Source organism: Mirounga angustirostris, unplaced genomic scaffold (genome assembly GCF_029215605.1).
Source record: "Mirounga angustirostris isolate CCGP_5_RB_7025 unplaced genomic scaffold, mMirAng1.0.hap1 SCAF_3, whole genome shotgun sequence".
Lineage (NCBI taxonomy): Eukaryota > Metazoa > Chordata > Mammalia > Carnivora > Phocidae > Mirounga > Mirounga angustirostris.
The window spans coordinates 139,653,270-139,679,578 of record NW_026991711.1 but is presented as its reverse complement, the minus strand read 5'-3'; the positions used below and the strand labels follow the sequence as shown (position 1 = coordinate 139,679,578).

At 38.2% G+C, this 26,309-nt stretch overlaps 1 protein-coding gene and 1 long non-coding RNA gene across 3 annotated transcripts in view; one reads left to right on the top strand and one right to left on the bottom strand.

The window, feature by feature from the left end:
- Positions 1 to 21,522, bottom strand: part of MTX2 (metaxin 2) — a 62,145-nt gene extending 40,623 nt beyond the window's left edge. Inside the window, exon 1 of one of the 2 annotated variants that reach the window (XM_045868467.3) lies at positions 21,256 to 21,522. In XM_045868467.3, the coding sequence (XP_045724423.1) occupies positions 21,256 to 21,295 (40 nt within the window). In that variant the 5' untranslated portion in view covers positions 21,296 to 21,522. The remainder of the gene's footprint in view (positions 1 to 21,255) is intronic. The other variant, XM_045868468.3, reaches the window with a different exon arrangement.
- Positions 21,523 to 21,556: 34 nt separating this feature from the next.
- LOC123839088 (uncharacterized) lies at positions 21,557 to 24,898 on the top strand. Its single transcript, XR_006789579.2, has 3 exons — positions 21,557 to 21,668; positions 22,129 to 22,214; positions 24,249 to 24,898. It is a non-coding gene; the product is annotated as an uncharacterized LOC123839088 (long non-coding RNA).
- The last annotated feature ends 1,411 nt before the right edge of the window (positions 24,899 to 26,309 follow it).

Sequence of the window (26,309 nt, the reverse complement as noted above, 5' to 3'; positions counted from 1 at the left end):
CATGACAAAGAACAATGCCTATTTCTTGATTTGGATAATATTAATTGAAGTTTTCTTTACCGAGAACACTATTACATGAAAGACAAAGTCCAAAAATGCAACTGCTTCCCTATTTCTCTTTCCCAAGGTTAGGCAAGTCAATACCCACCCCTTACTCCTGAGCACGTGAAAAGAGGGAGATTAAGAATTTATAATTATAGTGCTAACAAAAGACCTTAAAAATCTGTAGCATTTAAAAAGAAACATCTTAAACAATAATAAAACATTTTTATCTGTTACTAGTTTTACTTCCATTGACCTAAAACGTTTTAGACCATAAACTAATTCCATACTGAACAAAATTTCATGACTCATCTATGCTATTTTCAACTTCTACCACCAAAAACACTCCCAGAGTGAAGTGCCTTTTTAAACTTGCCTTTGGGAAAGACCAGCTTTAGAATACATACAGAAGGTGAAACTCAAAGCTTCTGAAAAAAAGTATGGTAGGAAATGGGGGCCTGGGGACCGAGAGAGACTGCTGTCCAATGTTGTCAAGGTACAAGATACTGGTATTATGAGCACATCAAAAGTAAACTTTATGCTTCCCACACATCAACAGTTGGTGTGGCTCTTGGAATAAAGATCAGATTCCTCAATTTGACCTTATACATCACCGTCTCTACCTCTCTACTTCTCTACCTCTCTGGCCTCATCATAACTCCATTCCACCTACTCTACACTCCAGTCACACTGGCCTTCAGTCAGTTTCTGGATGCACCATGTTCCTTCCTGCCCCAGAGATGCATCTGTGCTGTATCTGGCCTGGAGCTATCTCCCACTCCTACTGTGTCTCAGCTCAAACATGCTGAGATGTTGGGCCGGCTTCCTGGATGTGCCACCTGAGCAACTGCACAGGGCCAGTGCTTAGAAGGGCTCTGCATTTAGCTTCATGTTCTGCTGTTAGTCTTGGAATTCTTTTAAACAAGAGGCCTCATGTTACCATTTTGCACTAGACCCTACACATTCTGTAGCCAGTCCTGTCCTCGGGGCAACCTTTATTGACCCTCCCTGAATAGTTCAAATACTCTCTTTACAAGCTTGACAGCACGCACTGTCCTTTGTACCACTTACCACAGACAAAAGTTTTACACTGATTTGAGGACTGATTATCTCCCCTAATGGAACATAACATCATGAATCCAGTGTTCCTTTCTGATCTTTGCTTACCACTTCATCCCCAGAACTTAGTACCTCATCAGTAAATGTTGGCTGAATAAATGTTATTATTACCACTATCAGTACCATTATTAACTCTGTACTGTTGAGGCTAACAATGCAGCAGAGAAGATAAAGAAATTACACAACATGGCCAAAAAAGGGAAACTTGACCAGGAAAACTTTAATACTACAACCAAAAACACAAATATAAAGACACCAAACAGCTGCCTAAATAGTTGGCAGAATCTAATTCCATAAACTAGTTCCCACTTGATATTACTGTTGTAGCCCTCCTAAGACTAACCCAAGACCTTCAGTTATCTGACGTGTCATCTCAGTACTCCCCTTTCCACAACCTACACCTCTAACCCAGGCACCACCACTTTTTAAAAACGTCCCCACCAATAAAAGATTTGAGCATTCATACTCAAATAGATTTAGATATCATATGGTCAATACTCCTAAGCCAACAAATCATGCACATTATAAAGCATATATGAAAAAAGAAATTAGAGTTAAAAAATAAATTGAAGTCCAAGCTCCAATACTTTCTTCCTATACTTCAAAGGACTGTCTTATGTCCACAGGGGGTATACACCCCACTCCACTTTGAAAAACACTGCTCTAATTAAATAACTACTTATTTGACATTTTAGCAGGGAACCCAGCCGTTCATATACCCTTGAACAAAGATGAGTCCTCCTCTATTCTAGTGAAATCATCTTTTTTGACTATGAGAAAAGGCTGGAAAGAATACACACAAATTAATGCGGGGGAGGGGGGAATACAACAAGACCCTCCTATCCTACCAGAGTACCTAAAATTTCCCCTATATACTTCATACTTTCTCACCTTTGTGACTTTGCTCAACTTTTTCCCCTCTGTCCAGAATACTCCCTGCACCACCACATACCCAAATCCTATACCTTTTTCAACACCAAGGTTAAATGCCACCTACATGAAGAAGGCTTTTGAACTGAACAAATTTAATTTCTTTTTTATCTATACTGTCCATAGCAGTTTGTACTTGTCTTATATTACTTTCCACTCTGTTCTATTATTATGTCAATATTTTATCTTTCTCAGCAGTAAGTCCCTAGAATGTGAAAAATCCTACGGTTCTGAGACCTTACTTATTAAAGACTTGGCTTCTCAACTGCTCTAAACTGAATGTGGCATTTACAGTAATATATGTTAAAATATGAAATACAAATTAAGCTAGATTTAATTTTTTTGTGTAAGTATCATTTAAAGCTAATATCTTTATTTCAAGAGTTTCAAAGTAAACTATCCACCTTTCAGAAACTCCTTCATAATAAAAAACTACTACATCATTTTCATAACACAGCAATAACTTACTCTAAGGTACTTAGTGACCGACATTAATTCATTATCTCAAATTAGAATAACTTCTTAGTCCTTAGCAAAAGACCCATGAAAGTTTTTATTATTTTTATAAAGAAAAAATATATTCCTATTTTATAGATATAAATAAAAGAACATCTAGAAATAAAACAAATATCAGAGCACATCATAGCTAATTTTCTATACAACAAACTTTGTTAAAAGTCTTTTACCTACTTAGCCTTTTACCTATTTTCCAATTCTGCAGAGGCAAAATTGCCATGGTTATTTCACATTTAGTGTCTTTTTTACCAGAAGCAAAGGACACGCCTCCTAAAGTTTCAGTCTTCAATGGAATGGGAGTTTTTTTAACCAAATGAGTGTTTTTAAATTTTTCAAAGACATTTTCTCCACTCCTGTTAAGAATTTATGTTGGAGAAGAACAAAATTTTTAAAAAAGGGCGGGGGGAGCGCCTGGGTGGCTCAGTTTGTTAAGCAACTGCCTTCGGCTCAGGTCATGATCCTGAAGTTCCACACCAGGGTCCCTGCTCAGTGGGGAGTCTGCTTTTCCCTCTGACCCTCCTCCCCCCATGCTCTCTCTCTCTCTCTCAAATAAATAAAAACCTTTAAAAAAAAAAAAAAAAAGAGGGGGGCGCCTGAGTGGCTCAGTCGGTTAAGCGACCAACTCTTGGTTTCAGCTCAGATCATGATCTTCTCAGGGGTCGTGATACATGTGGGGCTCTGTGCTCAACAGGGAGTCTGCTTGAAGGTTCTCTCCCCATGCCCTTCCCCCTACTGGTGCGTGTACGCTATCTCTCTCTCTCTCAAATAAATGGATAAATCTTTTTTAAAAACAAAATAAATGGATAAATCTTTTTTAAAAACAAAATAAATAAAAATTTTAAAAAGAGAGAGGATACTCTTGGACTTTTGAAAGCTGTAAGGTAAAATAAACAAAAGCATAAATTAATAAATTAGTGTTAGAAATGCAACACAGGGTAAAACAATATCCACAGCCCCCAAAAATACATATTTGCTTCTCATTTGATTATCTTTAAGGTATCCACTATTTTTAAGCTTTATCAACCAAAACAATATAACAACAACAAAAAATCTACTACTAGTCAATTATAACTTACAGAGAAATAACTACTGGCCCATAAATTCACATATATATATATGCCTACGTCTCTTACACATGCTACATTTTACCTGCAATATTCTGTCAAGTATCAAGTTGGGTCATTCTAGGGGCAGATAATCTATCTATGCCATTCAATACAGAGTATTCCAGAGTATGAAAGTGCTATGACCTAATAAACAATTCCAAACTCTATTTCTTGATGATCTAATCTAAGTGGACAAGGGAAGGGCCATGGAAAGAAGTGCCCTCTGTTGTTGTTTTTTAAGTTCTGCATTCTTAATGCACAACATGACTCTTCTGGCATATGAATGTAGATGAAGACATAATTTGTAGAATAATAGGCACTAATATTACATGCTGCTTCAGTACTGTCATATTTCCAATCCATCAAATTGATTAATGCTATAATAACTCTACACAACCCTATCATTTGTGCACTAATGAAATCAAACCCAGTTTATCCTTAGGCAACTAGATTCCAAAAGCTCACAGATGTCATCTCTTCAGCTTCCTAAGACTATTTAGACAGTGTTATACAAAAGGAGTAAGAAACACGTATAACCTATCTCCAAATTTGGGTGGCTTTCTGCCAAAGGTATAAATGCAAATACTACTGAGATAACAAAATATTCGAAAAGCATTTGGCAGCTCACAAACATGGACAAGTTACTGCAAGACACAAAGAGAAAAGAAGGAAGTAAGTTTACTAGTTTGACATAATTACTATGCTGATGATCTCCATGATAGCAACACAGACAACTATCAAGTTTTAGGCAGTTATGACATAAAGCTTTCATTTAAAATAGATTTCTAAGATGTCTAGACTTTCAGTTTGATGACATGGAACTTTATCAAAACTAGAATTTTAAGAACTATGTGTTAGATTTAAAGCAATTCAACCTGCAGACTATAGTATAGGACAATTCAAAGATAACCCCGTATCCAAGAAAATACTAACCAAGGAAGTATTAAATAGCAATGTCCCCTGAGCTGTTTCACAGGGGATGTTTAAAGATAATACACAGAGGGCGCCTGGGTGGTTCAGTTGGTTGGGCGACCGCCTTCGGCTCAGGTCGTGATCCTGGAGTCCCGGGATCGAGTCCCGCATCGGGCTCCCTGCTCAGCAGGGAGTCTGCTTTGCCCCCCGACCCTATCCCCTCTCATGTGTTCTCTCTCATTCTCTCTCTCTCAAATAAATAAATAAAATCTTTAAAAATAAATAAATAAATAAATAAAGATAATACACAGAATGTACAAGCAGGAAGTGACTCTTACCACAAAAAGAGTTTAAAACCATTCTCCCATCACCTCAATAGTCAGAGATCAATGTTCATGTCAGAAAATGGCTCATGTTGGAAGTGCAGTGTCATGGTGCCACTTCCATAAACCTAAAAACACTGGCAGGTAAGCTTTCTATAACATGGTGGTAAGGCTACTGTCTTAGTCCATTTGGGCTGCAATAACAAAATACCACAACTGGGTGCTTATAAACAACAGAAACTTCTTTCTCACAATTCTGGAGGCTGGAAGTCCAAGATCAGGATGCCAGCATGGTCAGGTTCTGGTGAAGGTCCTCTTCTGAGTCTCTGCCTTCTGTTCTCACATGGTGTAAGGAGCTAAGGAACACTCTGGGATCCCTTTTATAGGGGCAATTAAAATGACCCAAAGTGAGGGCACATGAATGAATGATAGAGTAGAATTCCTAAGCAAGGCAAATGAGTTCTAATAACCTGTCATTCAGAAAGCAGAGGACAGAAAACAAACAAATTGAAAATTCAAGAATAGTAGTAGAGGGCAGAGCTTCCCCTTCACAACATTAGGCCCCAATGAAACTAGAAAATAAAGAGAATCTATCTCCTTCTGTCAAACACTACCTATCACTACCTATCACTATCTAGGTAGATAATGATAATGGTGATGACAGCAAGATTCCCCAAGACTCATAAATCTTATATCCAGAATACGTAAAAAGCTATTACAACTCAATAATTGAAGACAACTAACACAATTTTTAACGGGCCCAGGATTTGAACAGACTTTTATCCAAAGGAGATATATGAATAACCAACAAGCACATGAAAACATATTCAATATTATTAGTCATTAGAGAAATGGAAGTCAAAACCACAATAATGAGATACTACTTCACACCCACAGAACGGCTATCATCAACAAGACAGAAATTTAAAAATGTTTAAAAGATGTAGAGAATTTGGAACTCACACACTGCTGGTAGGAATATAAAAAGGTTGGCAGTTTCTCAAAATGCTAAACACAGAATTACCACATGACTCAGCAATTCTATTCCTAGGTATTCACCCAGGAGAAATGAAAAAAACATATCCATGGGAAGACTTGTACATGAATGTTCACACCAGCATTTTTAACAATAGTCAAAAAGAGGAAACAACCCAAATGACCAACTTCTGATGGATGAACAAAATGTGGTATATCCATACAATAGAATAGCATGTGGCAATAAAAGGAACCAAGTATTGATACATGCTATAACAGGGATAAACTTCAAAAGCATTATGCCCAGGGAAAGAAGCCAGTCGCTAAAGAAAACAAATTGCATTATTCCATTAATATGGAATGTCAGAACAGGCAAATCTACAGAGATAGAAAGTAGATTAACGGTTGTTTCAGGCTGGGAATAGAAGTGACTGTAAATGGGCAAGGGATTTCTTTTTGGAATGATGGAAATGTTCTACAGTTTGTGGTAATAATCACAACTCTGTAAATATCCTAAAAAATCGCTGAATTGTATACTTTAAAAGCATATGTAAACTATACCTCAATAAAGTTGAGGTAAATGAAAATTTAAACATTCTTACTGTGTTTATTGTGCACTTAAGTGCTTGACATGTTAACTATCTCACAACTTTATGAGGTAGACACTATTATTATTATCCCTATTTTACAGTAAGAAAACTGAGGCACAAGCATAAGTAATTTGCTCAAAGTCACAGTATTAGTAAGTAACAAGGGCCAGGGTCTGAACCCAGGCAGCCTGGCTCCAGTCAGTGAACATACAGCTGTTTCAGCTAACCTCTTACACAGCCCACAAATAAACATTCTTGGGTAATAATTAATTATTAAATTAAAGCAATTATAATCATCCTACAACAGCAGTTCTCAACCCTTAGTAAGAATCATCTGTGGAACTTCGTAAAATTATGTATTTCCACCAAACCCTAACCTCTGAGATTCTGATACTGTAGAGATGAGGACCAAGAATCCAAACATGCCACAAGAACTCCCAGTAAATCTGATGCAGATGGTCTGTAAATACCACAAAAAAAGACTGTCCCTGGGACACAGAATACACCTGATAGAAGATTAAGTTCTTTTCACCTCTTTCATTCATTTGCCTCAGGGAATGTGGTAGTGAGGACCTGTGTGGTTTAATTTATTCAAGATTTTTGTCCATCTTATTCTACTTAAATATTTGCACATATGGCTTAAAGCCATGTTTTAAAACATGCCTTAGTGACATGTTGCAATTTTATATAGTGTTCCAGAGTAAGCCTTTAAGATTAATGAATCGAGACCTCACTTATTTTGGAACCAAGGTGGTTAAATGATAGTTTTTCCATTAGATGTAATAAATAAGGAAAGTAAAATTAAGTTAGTCATTATGAGGCTTGAACATGAGCCATCTAAACCTATCTATGTGAAACTGGAGATCAATTTCAAAAAGGATCAATTTCATAAAATTAACAAACTTCTGGAGGTTAACAAGGGTCAAGAAAACTAATTCACAGCATCAACAAGCCAATAATTGAGGCTAAAGTGGATACAAGTTGAATCTAAAACCTTCCATTCTTTCTTAGTAAGTACACATCATCTTCCCAAATGGTCATGTTTAGACTTTGCCAAATTATAAAAATAATCAGCCATTTTTCATTAATTTCCAATTAAAAGCAGGCCAACTACATGTGATTATGGATATGAACCTGGTAGCCAGGACTCAAAATTGAATTCTCTTTTAAAAAATGGTAAAATTCATAAAGAACAAACAATCAATAAACAATGAATATTAGATCAACAGCAGAACTATACAAAAACAGCTGATTATGATGAAAAGTGCAATTTCTGGCCAAAAAAACCCAGAGAAGACAAACAGCCCCACACAAATATCAGACCTCAAAATTGTTAACAATGTTAATATTTAAGGTGTAATAGTTCTCCAAATCTAATCCTAGAAAATGGAAAATAGATGTCTCTCAAACTAAGGAGCAATTCTCCCACTACTTTAAATCAAACACAATCACTGTAGTAACAGGACCTATGTTTTTAAATATCTACTATGTGCTCACTACTCTCAGTACTGTACATATACTCAGTCTCTCACATCAAGTTAGGTGACCATTCCTTGCCACCCCCTTTCCATTCAGCCTTCCTCACTCCTCCCAGCTAGCCATGAAACAAATGATCCTACAATGGATTTAATGCGTCGTCATACCTCCTAAAATCTTGGCAAAACTGCAAGATTCCCCAAGAACAAAAACAAAAAAACAAAACAAACAACAAAAAAACAAGAAACAAGATAACATAGCCCAACCGTCACAGAATCCCTCATGAGTAAGAGCAAAAAGGTAGAAAATCCTCAGAGACAGGGAAAATACATACTAAAGGCATTTAACTAAACATAGGTTTTTATAAACTACCAAACTACCAAAATATGGTAAAAAGACAAATATGAATATAAAACTATCATTGCTCTCTAGGATCTAACTTTGTCGAGTGGGTAAGAGAGCATGAGGGGTTTAGGGGGAGAACAGGTGACTGAGATACATATAACCACTTAGAATACAATGAGTGAGGGGCACCTGTGTGGCTCAGTCAGTTAAGCATCCAACCCCTGGTTTCAGCTCAGGTCATGATCTCTGGGTCCTGAGATCAAGCCCAGTGATGGGCTCCACGCTCAGCTCAGAGTCAGCTTGTCCCTCTCCCTCCCACTTTGCCCCTCCCCTTCCCCCCTTCCGTGTGCACAGATGTGCTCTCTCTCTCTACCCCCTTCTAAAATAAATAAATATTTTTAAAATACAATAATACAGGTGGTAGAGAAAAACATAGGTCTTAAAGTCAGACATATCTGAGTTCCCCTCCCAACTCTACAGTTTATTATCTGAGTGATCTTGACCAAGTTGCTTAACCTATTCTTGCCTCAATTATGTAAAAAGGGGAAATATTACCTGTAATATTCATCTGTAAAAAGGGGAAATATTACCTAAATCATGTAAGTGCCTTATTACAATTTCTAGCTTACAGAATATATCAATAATTAATACTAACAGGAGTGTCAAACCAAAAGTACATATTCTGCCTGAGGAAGACAAGAAAGAATTCACAAGAAGAGATAAAATCTGAACTGGGTCCAAAATATAATCAGAAGTGTGCCAAACAGAAGGTGAGGGGCAGGGAGAGGAGCTGAGATGTTTACTAAAAATCTAACACCCCAATTCAGTTTGAGAAGGGACAAAACATGCTCAGTAAAGACTTCCTAAATTACCATTTCTATTAAGCAACACACCACTTTACATTGAAATTATCCATTTCAATGGATGTGCCCTACATAAGAATGTTAAGTTCCTCAAAGGCAAGAATTGTTTTACTATTCTAGGTAACTCAGCACCTAGCGGAGGACCTGGTGCAAATTAGGTACTCAATCTAACAAATAAATATATTCTGTAGGAATCAAGCAGGTCTTTTGCTATCTAAAGCCTGAAAGATACCTGACAGCAAAAAGTTGCTATAACTCTGGAAATAAAACCATCAAAGCAAATTAAGGAATGATTACATCTCAATAATATGTACTAAATTCAACAGTGGAAACTCATAAACTCACTTTCTCTCCAAATTGTTTAATGGTTCCTAACAAGAGGTGCACAGTCCAATCATCTATGAAGTGTTGTAAAAATATACCTAAAAATTGCCCTAGAGCTGCCCTCAACCTTCACATATTACGAGCCTTTGGTGAGAAAAAAGGGAACATGTGTGCAAGTGCGTGCATGAGGTTTGAGATATGCCATGTAATACAAGCATGGCTTGTTTTAGAGAGCTCCACAGATAACTGACTGTAATGTGCAATAACACCCTACCATTTTACACACCATTCTACCTACACCCACCTCTCATCCACCCCATCTTGTTTTAGAACCTATATGAATGGGACTAGTCCGTTCCCAGATCTAATTAAAACAGACTCAGCTGACCCCTCTGCACCAGTGTATTACCACATTGTCCACTGTGGCATATTTCATTCTTAAAAATGGCCACAACAGTATAACCTGTGCTACAAACTCTTCTAGAACCTCACCAACAACCCACCTACCCCATCTGCCCATCAAGAGGTGAAGTTGGGGCGCCTGGGTGGCTCAGTCGTTAAGCGTCTGCCTTTGGCTCAGGTCATGATCCCGGGGTCCTGGGATCGAGCCCCGCATCAGGCTCCCTGCTCCGCGGGAAGCCTGCTTCTCCCTCTCCCACTCCCCCTGCTTGTGTTCCCTCTCTCACTATCTCTCTCTGTCAAATAAATGAATAAAATCTTTAAAAAAAAAAAAGAGGCGAAGTTAAATCCCCTCCCCTTGAATCTGGGCAGACTTGTAACTCTGGTGTGACAGACAGAATATAGCAGAAGTGATCTTCAAGACTTCCAAGGCAAGGTCATAAAAGGTGATGCACCTTCTCCTTTGGTAACTTGAACAAATGCCTTTGGAGCATTGAGTAAAATGACTGACTACTCTGAGGCTCCCAGGCTCCAAGGAAGCCCAGGCCACAGGGAGAGGCCATGTATAAATATTCCAGAAAACCACCACAGCTGAGTTCCTTGTCAGCAATTCTTAGACATGTGAGTGAAGATGCTTCCAGATGTTTCCAGCCCACTATTGTTGGACCCCTAGCCTTTGAGTCTTTCCAGGTGAGGATCCAAACATTGTGAGGTAGAAACAAGCCATCTCTCCTGTGATCTGTCTGAACTGACCCACAGGATCCATGAATATAATAAAATGGCTGCTTTACATCCCTAAATTGTGGTGTGATTTGTATACTACAATAGTAACTGAACAGTTACAGTTTTGATAGTTACTATTAGTTATAGATCTATCATTAAAGACAGAATTAAATATTAATCCATCTGAATGAAGCCTCAGAATTAAATCAGTTACCAAGCTGACTCCTGACCATGTTACATTTATAAATTCCATTCACTGCTTCAGGCATAGATTTTGACATTTCCACCCTCCCTCTAGTCAGTGCCATTTTATTAACTCATTACTTGAAATTTACCTTCATGATATCTCACTCTCCAACTTCCTGGCCACATCTTGGCTCCCTGACCTCCAGTCCCCAGAATTTGGAACCCAGTGACTACAATGGCTTACCTCCATCAGAAACTCTGCTACATTACTCAAGAAATGAGAAAAAAAATAATCCAAGAGAAAATTGATGTAATTATGCGAGCTAAACTCAAAGCTTACTATAATCTTTTTGTAAAAAGCAGACAGGTAAAGCCATTTACCTATGATACAAAGATAATCCAAAACAGTAAATAATGAAACATACTTTATATGTGTCTTTAAACTGCACTCTATCATTTCTAAAAATGAAGAATATTTAATATTCTTGGGCGCCTGGGTGGCTCAGTTGGTTAAGCGACTGCCTTCGGCTCAGGTCATGATCCTGGAGTCCCTGGATCGAGTCCCGCATCGGGCTCCCTGCTCAGCGGGGGGTCTGCTTCTCCCTCTGCCCTCTTCCCTCTCGTGCTCTCTGTCTCTCATTCTCTCTCAAATAAATAAATTAAAAAAAAAAAATCTTTAAAAAAAAAAGAATATTTAATATTCTTTCAAAATATTTAATATTAAAATTATTTACCTTCTCCAAACAGCCACAAAATGACAGTATGGGAAAATCAGTATAAGTATATATGGCAAGAAGGAGAAATCTGTTTAAGAAGAAAATACATCAAGAATAATTCACAATCTTGGGGCACCTTGGTGGCTCAGTCAGTTAAGCATCTACCTTCGGCTCAGGTCAAGATCTCAGGGTCCTGGGATCGAGCCCCAGGTCAGGCTCCCTGCTCAGTGGGGAGTCTACTTCTTCCTTTCCCTCTACTCTTCCCCCCACATGCTTGTGCTTGCTTTCTCTCTCTCTCTCAAGTAAATAAATATATATATTTTTTTAAGTAGAATTCACAATCTCAAAAAAAAAGAATTCACAATCTCAACTAAAAAATAAATATAAATTACCACAAATATAGTTAACATTACATAACCAATTCTCATCCACTAGCCAAACTAGGATGTTAAACTGATGGATAGTAAAAATTACAATTATAACAATGTCTAATAAAAAAAGAAAGTAGCTTTTACTTTTACATTCTTATTAACATACAATCTTTTTTAATTTATACAATAAAAAAATCAGAAGCTTATCATTCATGATGCCAAACATTCCCCTATAATGTAAAGGCTAATAATCAAAAGAAAAGGAGGTTAACAAAAGGCCAGATCATTAAAGCACCAGCTGCCAATATTAGCTTACAGAAATAAATGCTGGAGTAATTATGGCCCTCTTCCCGTCTAATAAATGATACAACTTATTTGTATGAAGTTCTAGTCAGTGCTCTAGTTTGTCCAGGTAATGGAATATGACATGGGGGCAATTCCATGGCAATATCTAAGGATACTACATCCCCTGGGATAAATATACCCAACAAACTTTTCTGAGAATCCAAATGCAGATTAAGTCATGAAGAAACCTCTTTGGCATAAAAGTTCATAAAGATAAAAATATATAATCAGCACAAAAACATAGCTAAGTGTATAAGCACAATGAAACGCTTTTTACGGTTTCTATTTTGCTAACACAGTTACAGTTAATGGGAACTGCCATGACAAAATGATTGTTTTTATGAAAAGAACCCTCTTTATCACAAACCAATCAAAATTCATTTTTATTACTGATGTAGAAAAGTTCAAAACCATGATTCATTTATAGAGCGTACAAAAATAAGAAAAGTGTTCAAGAATAGAGGATCATTTACAAAGCAATAAAAAATTAAAACATGCATTTCTCTTACTGGCAAGGCAAATACTTCTACACATAAATGTCTGTAACTGGATTTGTTGAATATTATAATTTGTCTTTGAACAAAAAATGAGAAGCCTGAATTTAATATCTCATCTCCATTTGGTATCTTCGGTCCATCTGATAACTGCTTATCAAGAAATTTCAAAAATGTCTGAAAACTGTTAAAAAGTTTGATGATATTTTCTTTCAATTTTCACTCAAATATGGAGGGCTTGAGCTAACGTTAAGGACTCAAAAGTCCTCACAGAAATAAGACTAGCAAATCTTTATGGGGTACCCATCACCAAATCTTTTAAATTAAAAACTAAAAATCATGTAATTTCAGAGTATGGAATGTTAATAAAGCATACAAGAAAATTAAAACTCACCTTATGATTAACTATGAACTTACTTCAAGATCTTAACATCATATCAGAGTTTTCTAAAAGGCAACAAAACACTGCCTCTGAGAATTTGGTTTCCAACCTATTCATGAATGTAAGTATGATAAAATAAAATAAGCCACATTGCTCTCAATAAATTGTACTTTGCCTCTACTCTGAAGTAGAACCTATTTTGTCTTTGCTTTGCTTTTCCATCTGCCCCTTCAATATCCCCTTCACATGTGCCAGGTGATAAGCACTACAGTATGAGACTATTCACATGACTAATATGAATGAAAGAAGAGTCTCTGAAATGTGATGGCCAGTTCAATAACTTCTCAATAATTCCTCAGTGCCTTCCTCAATCCTGGAGAATCCTCAGAATACTAAGTAAAACTAACAATATATCTTTATCTTCACAAATAAAAGAATTGAATGCACTGTATTTTTTCAATTATCTGCTACAACCATCATCATTAGATAGTCAGGTATGTGGATATAAGAGCTCTGACTATCAGATATAATAGCTTTATCACTTTCTGCATTCTCATTAAGCCCTGTGAGCAATAGCATCACTTTGATTTTACAAAGGACTTTTAAACTATGTTTTCCACTTCTTTGAGCTTCTAGTACCCTTCCAAACTGCTTTTAAAGTCCACATTTCCAGGGGACCTGGCTGGCTCAATCTGTTAAATGTCTGACTCTTGATTTCGGCTCAGGTCATGATTTCAGGATTGTGAGACTGAGCCCCAAGCTGGGCTCTGTGCTAAGCTTGAGACTGCTTAAGATTCTCTCTCTCTCTCTCCGTTTCCCTCTGCCCCGCCCTCTCCTACCCCCACGCTCTCTTTCTTAAATAAATAAATAAAATTCTCTCTCTAAAAAAATAAATAAAGTCCACATTTCCTAGTACTTACGTGGAAGAGGGATGAAATAGAAAATACTTTATTGATGATATAAAAACAAACTGTTGTAAACATGCCTGTTTTGATAATACTTACTTTCAAGATGCTTACATATGGGTTCCATGGAACCCATAAAACTACTTTTCCAGATCATAATATAAATTAATGCTACTGCTAGAATGAAGTTATTAATAAATTTAAATAATTAAGCACCCACATGCCCACAATGAGATAAATGAAATATTGCAAGTCTTTTTTTAGCCCTTATATAGTTTACTGAGCTTCCAAATAAAGAACAGAACAGATATTGTACTGATTTCAAAAGATTAATAATTACAGTATGATGAAATTAACTGATATGCTTAAAATATAGCAAGGCACTGGTGAAGTAATAAGGTCATTCAGAAAGATGATATAGGGTTACTAGAAATAAAGACACTTTGGACACCATGCTGTCCAAAACAGCAAAAGGATAACATTACAAATATAATATCCTCAAAGGCTCTCAGGCAATAAAAGTGGTAACAGAATCTACCATGTACCACTGTAAAACAGGATGCTTAATATATGTTATAAAACATCTTATGCCCTTTTACAAATTTTGTAAGGAAACTGTGGCCCAGGAAAGTCTGCCCAAAATCACAGAACAACATGGGACACTACATTAAAAACTAATGATGTAATGTATGGTGATTAACATAACAGTAAAAAAATTAAAAAAAAAAAATCACAGAACAAGAGGCAGAGCTGAGCTTAGAACTCAGTTCTGTCTTACTCCTATGGCCCGGTTCCTAACTTTTATATTCTATTACCTAAGGAGCTTCAATTTCCATCTATAAAACAAGAATAATATCTATCAAACAGGATCAAATTGTTAATATTAGCAATTATCTATCTAAATCATCTAGGACAGTGGCTCAAAAAGGGATGCTTACTCTATTATCAGTAACTAGATAATTATCAGCTAAGTTTTTAAGGCTAAAACATTTTGGCAATGTCTAAAAAACAGACCACCAATCCTTACAGGCAAAATCTGGTAAAAGAGAAAAACTAACAGATAAACAGCTAAAAACGAAATTAATGAACACTTATGGAGCATTTACAGTGTATCAGACACAAGGCTAAGCATCATTACCTTTTCTCATCACCTTTAAAAAATATAAAATTATCTTCACTATTTTCCAAATAAAAAACCTAAAGCTTAAAAAGGGAAGTAATTTGCCCAAGGTCACACATTTAGTAAGCAGCCAGATCTGACTTACTCCAAAGTCCATTGGAAGTGTAAAAGCAAGGTGAACGAAGTCATTGATAGGGCACTGGGCTGGCTCAGTCCCTGGAGCATGTGACTCTTGATCTCAGGGGTTGGAAGTTCAAGCCCTACGTTGGGGGTAGAGATTACTTAAAAATAAAATCTTAAAAAAAAAAAAAAAGTGATTGACACTGTGGGAGATTTCTACTGTTTAGTATTCAGCACCTCTCTCTCCTTTTATATGTATCTGGTGGCTCTGGGGAGCCCTAAAGCCTGGAGCCACTCCTAGCACAGGGATAAGCAAGGGAGTCAGGCTCGTCCATCACAGTACTCCATCCTTTTGGCTACAGTGACTGCTCCAAATGTGCTCACATAACCCAAATGGGGATACTCCACCCTCCCCTAGGATATATACCCCAGTGACAGTACAAAATTAAAAAGAAAAATAAAAACCTCATGTAATGTACTGGAAAATCTTGCCATTAAAAAACAAAACAAAAACAAAAACAAGCAAATGAAAATTTAAAATACACAGGCTGTTATAAAAAATTTTGAAAATGATTCAATATTCAGGATTATTTTTATCCCTCTTCTAAAGTTTTAAATCAAGCATATCACCTAAAGATCCAAGCTATTAATGCAAAAATTAAAAATTAAGAAAATTCAAAATTCAAATTCAAAATCATAATTTACCCTTCCTTTCCATATTATTAAATGACAAGAACAATTCAAAATCCTCTTCCACTTTAAGAAATTTATCCAAAGAAACTACTCAGTAGATACACAAATATGTTTATGAAAGCACTGTTCACATCAGAGAAAAATAATATATACCAGTGATGGCTTTAGGACACATCAACTTGCTTGATGGAACTACAGTTGCCAGAATTCCCTTTCTACTATTTCTGACTACAGTCAGCTACAAAGGACATTCTCCAGCAGGCTCTGGGAGGACAAAAGAGAAGCAACAGCCATTGTGTAGCATATAAACACCTTCTCCCAGTTACCCAAACACTAATTTAGGTGCTGCTGTGAAGGGATTTTGCTGATATAAATGAAGTCCCTAATCAGTTGACTTTACATTCATCTAAAGGGAAATTATCCTGGGTGTGCCGGATTTAATTTGTTGGAAGTCTTTTAACAGAGGGCCAATGAGTTCATACGCTGCAAGCAGCACCTGCTGCATATGCCTTTTCTTCCTCCTGAATCCCCCCTTCCTGGCTGCCTACTTTGTGGACATGGTCCTTGGTTGGCCAACCCCCACAACAGCACAAGCCGATTCCTTGTGTATGTGTGTGCATGCATGTGTGTGTAGACATAGATACAAAGCTAGAGCAAGAGCCAAAGCTAGAGCTAGAGATCAAGATCCTACAGTTTCTGCTTCTCTGGTTGAACTAATATAACACACTAAATACCTACCAAAATAAGACTAGATAAATAATGATTTTTTCATTACAATGAAATACTGTATAGCCACTGAAAATGATGATGTGTAATTCCATTAGACAAGGAAACACATCTCAAGTTATACAACAAAATAGGTTATAAAAAAGTATGTACGTTTTATATTATGTGTTGTTGTGTTTGTTTGTTTTTTTAATTTAGGGGCAGAGAACAAGATAAGCTCTGCTCACCAAAGTTTTAATGATGATGGTGAAACTTTAAAGTCTTAATCTGGGTGTTATGATTTTAGGTGATTGTTATTTTATTCTTCAGATTCTTTTGGATTACTTCATTGTCTACAATGGCCATGTATCATAATTACTATCAGAAAATAAGAGAAAAAGAACCAGTTCTTATTTGACAGGAAAAAATGTAAGAGAGACTTACAGGTTAAAATGTGCCCAGTCTTAAAGACAAACAAGAGTTATCCAAGCAAAGCGGACATTTCAGGCGGAGGACAGTATGTGCCAAAGATGAACTCTACAAATAGTTTAGAAAGGTGAGAATTTAAGAGTGACAAGAGATGAGGCTGAAGAGATGGACTAACTTATGGCAGGTCTTATATGCCATATGACAGTTCCGAACTAATGAAGAGAGGAATCACATTTGCATTTTAGGAAAATAACAATAAAATAACATAAACAAAACCCCACTGAAGCTTGTAGTGTGGAGACTGTATTAGAAGGAGGACAGACTAGGGTGCCTGGGTGGCTCAGTTGGTTAAGCGACTGCCTTCGGCTCAGGTCATGATCCTGGAGTCCCGGGATCGAGTCCCGCATCGGGCTCCCTGCTCGGCAGGGAGTCTGCTTCTCCCTCTGACCCTCCTCCCTCTCATGCTCAAACTGTCTCTCATTCTCTCTGTCTCAAATAAATAAATAAAATCTTAAAAAAAAAAAAAAAAAAAAAAAAAGAATATACTTTAAAAAAAAAAAAAAAAAAAAAGAAGGAGGACAGACTAGAAACATGGAAACCAATTCAGACACTACTACAGTAATCCAAGTGAGAAAGGACAAAGTCCTGAACTAAGGTAACAGTGGTGGAGATAAAGAGAGTAACACTAAGGTACAATTGTAAGGAATAAGAACTGCAGGATTTTGGTGGAGAATACACTGGTAGTAAAGAGACAAAAACGGTTCACTTAAGTTGGGGAGTTCAGAGAAGTCTTCCAAAAAGATGCCTTAAGAATAAGGCTCTCAAGAATATCACAGATAGGGCGCCTGGGTGGCTCAGTTGGTCAAGCGACTGCCTTCGGCTCAGGTCACGATCCCAGAGTCCTGGGATTGAGTCCCACATCGGGCTCCCGGCTCAGCGGGGAGCCTGCTTCTCCCTCTGACCCTCTCCCCTCTCATGCTGTTTCTCTCTCTCTCTCTCTCAAATAAATAAATAAAATCTTTAAAAAAAAAAGATTATCACAGATAGATGTAAGACGACTTTAAATGTTTTTTCTTTAAATATTTTATTTATTTATTTGACAGAGAGAGACACAGCAAGAGAGGGAACAAAAGGAGGGGGAGTGAGAGAGAGAGAAGCAGGCTTCCCACTGAGCAGGGAGCCCAATGCAGGACTAGATCCCAGGACCCAGGGATCATGACCTGAGCCGAGGGCAGACACTGACTGAGCCACCCAGGCGCCCCGCCTTTAAATGTTTCTAAAAGAAGTATCAGTGTGTTGGCTCACACCCACTGAAAGGAAGAATAATAAGCAAACACTATAAATGAGAGCACTCAACTACAAAAACCGATTCACAATTATTGTATTTATAATAGGAGTACATAGATATGTATCTCTAATCTTTTGAGGTTGACCTCTTCCAAGAAAATCAAATTATTGCCATAAATAAAATACTCTGCATAGCTGCTTGATCTGAGTCACACTTACAAGTCACTTTTAAGTCAAACACAATGTTTCATATAAATTGTTATTTTAGCCACCCCTTATTTCACTGCTTGCCCAAATACAATCTTTTAAAATTTTAAATTATAAGTAAAATATTCTCACTATAACAATTCGAACAATTCAGAAATGTAATTCCTCTACTACCCTCCATCAACTCCCTACCCTTATTACTCTGAAATTACTAGTTAAAATGAGCTGAATATTCTGTTTTTCTTTGCTTAAATAAACATATACAAGTTTACATAGGGTTTATTTAACAACAATGGGTTCATACAGTATATATATATCATCCTATAACTTATTTTTACTTAAGATAATCATAAATTTCAAGCCAATATGTTTAACAGGTGTATCTCTTCATTTCTATTATTTGTAATAATGTGGGCATACCATAATTTGACATATATTTAGGACATTTCTGGTTTCTTGCTATTAAAATTAATGCTATAATGAATATTGCTATATATAGTTTTAAATAATGGTACTCCTATTTCTATCAGATAAAAATTCCCTGAGAAGTTTCTGGGTCAAAGGATGGCATTTTAATCAATATTGCTATATTAAGTTCTCAAAAAGTACATTTACAGACTCACCAACAGTTTGAGGGTAGATTTTCCCCCATACTCTTGTCAGTTCTAGAAATTATCATATTCATTTTTGCACATCTAACTAAATGGAAAACTTTATCTACTTTTAGTGACAGCATCTTTTCATATGTTCATTGTCCATTTGCATTTCTCCATTTGTGAACTGCCTGTTCCTATCCTTTACTCTTGATCCTGTTGTCTTTTTCATTAATTTTTATAGAAACTTATGTGTTTTATCATATAAAGCTTTTTAAATTTTTCTGCAATCAAATCTGCCAATTTTTTCTCCTAGGGATTTTGGATTCTGTATCTTGCTTAGGCCTCCTCTGCTACGCAAGATTACTGAAACTATCTCCTATATTTTCTCCTAATTATTTTATTACAATTTGGTTTTTGTCCCTATTTTACATTTAGATCTTCAATTCATTTGGAATTTATTCTTGTGGTGTTATGACTTGGAGTTGTCCCAATACCATTTATTGAATTATTCATCTTTAAATGCCTCCTTCTAGAGTAATAGATTACAAATAGCCAAGATGGCACACAAATGAAATTCCTAGGAATTCTTAAATTTCACTAACTGAAACAAAAGTCCAAACTTATCAAAAGTTTATCAAAAGACATTTATGATTTTTTCTTTAGAAGAAATCACACATTGGGACATATGGGTAGAGTATACCAGAATCAGCATACAATGTGAAATGGTTGATTTTTTTCACATAGCAGAAATGGAAATTAAATCAATGATCTCACTTTTAACATAAACAGTAAAAATAGAAATAATCATTGTTTGAAATCTCAAGATTATTCATTGATTCAGGTCACAAATTTTTTTTTCTATTTATTTATTTTTTTGATGTAGTGTTCCATGACTGTTTGTGTATTAACACCCAGTGCTCCATTCAGTACGTGCCCTCTTTAATACCCATCACCAGGCTAACCGATCCCCCCACCCCCTCCCCTCTAGAACCTTCAGTTTGTTTCTCAGAGTCCATACTCTCTCATGGTTCGTCTCCCCCTCCGATTTCCCCCCCTTCATTCTTCCCTTTCTAACTTCTTTTTTTTTTTTTTTTAAACATATAATGTATTATTTGTTTCAGAGGTACAGGTCTGTGATTCAACAGTCTTACACAATTCACAGCGCTCACCATAGCACATACCCTCCCCAATGTCTATCACCCAGCCACCCCACGATTCAGGTCACAAATTTTTATTGAGCACCAACTAATAGGTGTTCTGGATACAATGGGGGCCAAAACAAGTAGATCCTTACTTTCATGAAGCTTGTAATCTAGTGAGAGCTTCTCTCTCTTCCAGAAAACAATGTATTTAAGTGAAAAAGAAAAAAAGAAATAGATGTTCACACAAATGCAATGCAATGAAAAACATTTTGGCAAATTTTATGACACATTCAGTACTTTCATTTCCAAAATACTACTTTATTTCAAATGTACCCATTTATCCTGGTAATTGTCCATCAAATCAAAGGTGTTTCTAAAAAGTATATGTAGATTGAAAGACATTTCGGGGAATCCTAGAGATCTAGCAAACGGTAATACTGTGTTGCTTGGAGAGGAAGCAAGAACTTCGGTGGCCCTTAAATGGCATCAGGTAACAAGGGCAACTCATTAGTGACAATCACCCAAAACTTCAGATCCCACGACCGAGGCTACCCCCACTCTCAGACTAAATCCTTTTAAATACCCGGCCCTTGTGGCCACGCCCCCCATGCCAACCCACGGCCTCCTCCACCCACCCCAGCCCCTCCGCACCCAACCGGAGCTGCACAAAGTAAGCCCTCGAGAAGGAAGACGTTATTACTGCCCCTGCGGTGTGAGCTTGGCTAAGTGTCTCCCCCTCAGTTTTCTCATCCGGGAGATGAGGCTGGTACTCCGTGCCCGACTCTATCCCCAGGCCTGGGTTCAGCCCCTAATGCCACAAAAGGCAAAGCTGCAGCCCTAAACCCCACGCTGCTCCCCGCGACTGCCCCGCGCCGCCCCCGCCTCCACCCGCAGCCCGAAGCCACGCGTCCTACCTGCGATTTGCGAGACGAAGGCTTCCGCCACTAGAGACATGGCTGCTGGGCGGCCCCGCGCCTGCGGTTTCTGCTCCTTACGGCCCTCGGCGTCCTCTTCTGAAACCCCAGCGTCTCCTGCTGCTACCAGGCGTGGTCCCGGCTGAGGCTCGGACTCGCACAGCCCACCCGGATGCCGGTGGAAGCGGCAGGCCCCCAAGGTTACCGCCTGGCCTGGCCAGGAACTTCCGGCGTAGCTGACAGTGGCGGGAGAGCGCTTCCGCCGGCGCCCCCGCCGCGCTCCTCCCCTGGCGCGTGGGTTCCCGAGTCCTAATCTCCTCGCGGCAGCCCCGCGGCTGGGGGGCGGGGTGCCTGGTTCCCGACCGCTCTAGGCTCCAGCCTGGGGGCGGAAAGAGGGATCCTGGAGGTTTTCAGTATCCTTTCTGTAAGCGAGAATTTTCTAAGCAAGTTTTTTTTTTTTTTCCTTTTTAAGAATTATTTATTTGAGAGCAGAGCCCGAGCGGGGGGAGGGCAGACTCCCTGCTGCCGGGCCACCGCCGGGCGCGGAGCTGGATCTCACAACGCTGAGATCAGGACCTCAGTGGGAGCCACCCAGGCACCCCAGCAAGTAATGTTTTTAAGCGCACCATACCAGTTCCTTTTAAAAATGTATACACTATTTCATGTCATCTCAACAACCAAAAAGTCAGTATTGTTATCGCCATTTTATGGATAAGGAAACAGGCTTAGAGAGTTTAAACTGCCTGCTCAGGGAGGATGATGAAGCCCAGATTCAAATCCACGTTGAATTTTCTGTTTCACTATACTGCTAGATTGATTAGTCCATGGACAGACATTATAGTGTTTATTCCTTTATTCAAACGTGCTTGCCAGAGAGGAGGCATGAGCAGCTCCTAAGCCGAGAGATAGTTTGCCCTTCAATTCTGGACACCCAAAAGAAGCTTATCTTGCAGAACAAGGTAAGTTTCACATACTTCTCCCTTTTGGGGGGTGAGAGGGGCAGGAAAAGGAGGAGACATTAAATCCATAAGTGGCTTTTTATACAGTTTATATACAAGCATACAATTAAGGAAACATCAGGATATGTTACAAATCTAGAGGCATAAAATATTACAGGTGAGGGCGCCTGGGTGGCTCAGTCGTTAAGAGTCCGCCTCCGGCTCAGGTCATGATCCCAGAGTCCTGGGATCCAGTCCCACATCGGGCTCCCTGCTCTGCGGGAAGCCCGCTTCTCCCTCTCCCACTCCCCCTGCTTGTGTTCCTGCTCTCGCTATGTCTCTCTCTGTCAAAAAAATTTAAAAAATCTTAAAAAAAAAAAAAATATATATATATATATATATATATATATTACAGGTGAAACTGACTTCAGAGATCATCTGGTAAGCCAAGGCCCCCTTTCACTGATGAGAAATTTGTAACAGATTACCACAAACTAAATGGCTTAAAACAACAGAAATTTATTCTCTCCCAATTTTAGAGGCTGGACGTCCAAAGTCAGGGTGTCCACAGGGCCATGCTTTCTCTCAATACTCTAGAAAAATCTTTCCCTGACTCTTTGTAGCTTCTGGAGGTTGCCAGCAATCTTTGGCCTTCCTTGGTTTATAGACACATCAACTCCAATCTCTGGCTTCATCATCACATGGCAGAGTATATTTGTATCCAAATTTCCCTCTTCTTATAAGGACACCAGTCATTGGATTAGTTTACACTAATCCAGTATGACCTCATCTTAACTTGATTTCATCTGCAAAGACTATTTCTAAATAAGCTCACATTCACAGGTACTAGAGATTAGAAACTTGAACATACCTTTTTTTGGGGGGGGGGGATAAAATTCTACCCACTACACTAAATAATAAATTTTTTAAGAATAAATCATCAGGGGCGCCTGGGTGACTCAGTCGTTGAACGTCTGCCTTCAGCCCGGGTCATGATCCCAAGGTCCTGGGATCAAGCCCCACATCGGGCTCCCTGCTCGGCGGGAAGCCTGCTTCTCCCTCTCCCACTCCCCCTGCTTGTGTTCCCTCTCTGTCTGTGTCTCTCTCTGTCAAATAAATAAATAAAATCTTTAAAATAAATAAATAAATAAATCATCAATATTTACATCACCCTTTGCAACTAGGAAATTTGTTAAACTAAATTCAAATTTACCCAAAAAAGTACACGAACATAAATACAGCAGTGTTTTGGTTTTTTCGTTTGTTTGTTTTGTTTTTTAAAGATTTTATTTATTTGACAGAGACACAGTGAGAGAGGGAACACAGCAGGGGGAGTGGGAGAGGGAGAATCAGGCCTCCCACGGAGCGGGGAGCCCGATGCAGGCAATCCCAGGACCCTGAGATCCCGACCCGAGCCAAAGGCAGACGCCCAATGACCGAGCCACCCAGGCGCCCCTAATACAGCAACGTTTTAAGAAACAGTATCTTCTCGGGTGCCTGGGTGGCTCAGTTGGTTAAGTGACTGCCTTCGGCTCAGGTCATGATCCTGGAGTCCCTGGATAGAGTCCCGCATCAGGCTCCCTGCTCGGCAGGGTGCCTGCTTCTCCCTCTGACCCTCCCTCCTCTCATGTGCTCTCTCTCTCTCATTCTCTCTGTCTCAAATAAATAAATAAAATCTTTAAAAAAAAAAAAAAAAGAAACAGTATCTTCTCACTGGCTGAGATTCAGAGTTGACAGGGGTTGAAATAATAGGTTTTTCTTGTTTGTGCTGAGGGAGATAACACTGATAATAAAGAATATGCTGTGCCCAGTTTCCTCCTCCTTATCCCATGAGTGATATTGACCAAGAGAAATGAACTGTTCCAGGATATGGAGAGTCAATTGAAAGAAAAGCTTTCAATTCCTGTCTGTTTCTCTGCACAGTGAACTAGTATAACTTGTAAAAGTGAAGATCTGTCACCTATTCAAGTTCCGTTACCAAGTTTGGTGTGTCACTTTTTAAAAGCTGGAATAAAATTTTTGACTACTTTTTGACACTTGCGGATATTTTTACAGATTTCTCCACATCGTAGAGATTGTGTGGGAACGTGAACCAAAGCCCTTAGGATTGGACCAGGAAATCCAAAATCCAACAAGTCCAAAGGGCAAAGGTGAGCCCCAAAGTGGAAGGAGAATGGCAAGATCCAGGGACTTGGCATACATGCAAGAGAAACAGAGCAAGATGAGAGGCAAAGGAGAATGTGCCCTCAAAATTTCAGTTAGGTGTCTATGGCTTGATGCATATCACATCGACGAACTGGGCTGGCTCAAAGGTACTGGGTTGGGACTGAAACCAAACCTGTTCTAGCAAGCTTTTGAGAAAGAAACAGGGATCTGCTAGGGGCACTGTCTATACTCAACCCTTTCATCATTGTAGCTGGGGAAACAGACTCATCAGCACCATATGGATTCACTTTTTCTCCCTGACTGATGGTTCCTTTGCTTCCCACACAGGCTAATTTAGACTGGAAAGAATCTATAATGTGGGAGGTCTTTATTACTAAAAATTAGATCCAATAAAATGCAGATGTCCTGACGGTATCCACAAACAAGCTGTCTTTGAATAAATAACCAACTGGAGTAAATGTATTTATGCATCTATATTAGAACAACTGGCAGATTTAAAACTGAAGATCTGTTTAAGATCACAATTAAGGAAAATACAAGAAAACAAGCCACTGGAATTTTTAAGGATGAGGTTATAAAACAAAAGTGCTAGTGAATCCATATGTTACTAAAAGGATAATCACACAATTATTTAAAATAAAACATTTATGCATGATATGAACATTGCCCTAACAAAATCACTTTTCTTGCAAAACTGTTCTATCATGAAAATATTTTCATGTCTCTAATCTAGATTTTATATTACTATATTAAATAGGAAATACACAGCTATCATGATGAATATATACTTTATTAACATTAAAATACTAAGGCATTTTATCTGCATTTCATTTTTCTCTGACAGAATGTTAATTTTTTTTTTTTTTTAAGATTTCATTTATTTGACAGAGAGAGAGAGAGAGAGAAGAGCAGGGGGAGAGGGAGAAACAGGCTCTCCACAGAGCAGAGAGCCCAGTGCAGGACTCGACCCCAGGACCCTGAGATCATGACCTGAGCCGAAAGCAGACGCCCAACCAACTGAGCCACCAAGGAGCCCCCAGAATGTTAATATTTTAAATGTAAATATTTTCTTTTTTGAAAAATGCCTGCAAGATAAAATTTAGGCTGAGTTGGGCGCCTGGGTGGCTCAGTTGGTTGAGCGACTGCCTTCAGCTCAGGTCATGATCCTGGAGTCCCTGGATGGAGTCCCGCATCAGGCTTCCTGCTCGGCAGGGAGTCTGCTTCTCCCTCTGACCCTCCCCCCTCTCATGTGCTCTCTCTCATTCTCTCTCTCTCAAATAAATAAATAAAATCTTAAAAAAAAAAAATTAGGCTGAGCTTCCTTCAAAATTAAACTATTTACTTGACAATGATAAAATAAATTCAGACCTTTTTATCAACTTAGTCCCACCCCCATCAACAGAATTAATTACAGATAATTCAATCAATCCAAATAAAGTGTTAATACAATTAAAAACACTAAGGTAACCATGTTATGCCTCAGAGCTTTTTTGTTCATCTGTTAACAGTTTTTACTTCTTTAAAAATAATGGAATTGTAGACAACTACAAGCAATCTAATATAGGGGTTTGCAAAGATATTTTTTAAAGGGTACAGAAATGTGGCAATCATTTGTCCTTACATCTCTCAACTCCACTTTCGTCCATTTTGTTTAATTCCTAAGAAATCATGACCGACCCAGAACTAAGTTTTTACCATTTTCTCACTTTCTGATCCCACCCTCTTGTATTTTAGGCTAGCACACCCTCAAATGAACTGCAGGCATATTGACTACAACACGACACTTTGGGAAACATCTACACTATTGATTATAGTGGGCCTGGATGCTTCAAATATTAACTGGTTTTCAACAGTACTTAAAATGCTAAATTTCCAAAATATTCTGCCAAATTAGGCACTTTTATAGCTTTATGTTATTACTGGGAGTTGAGTCTTTTAACTATATCTAGT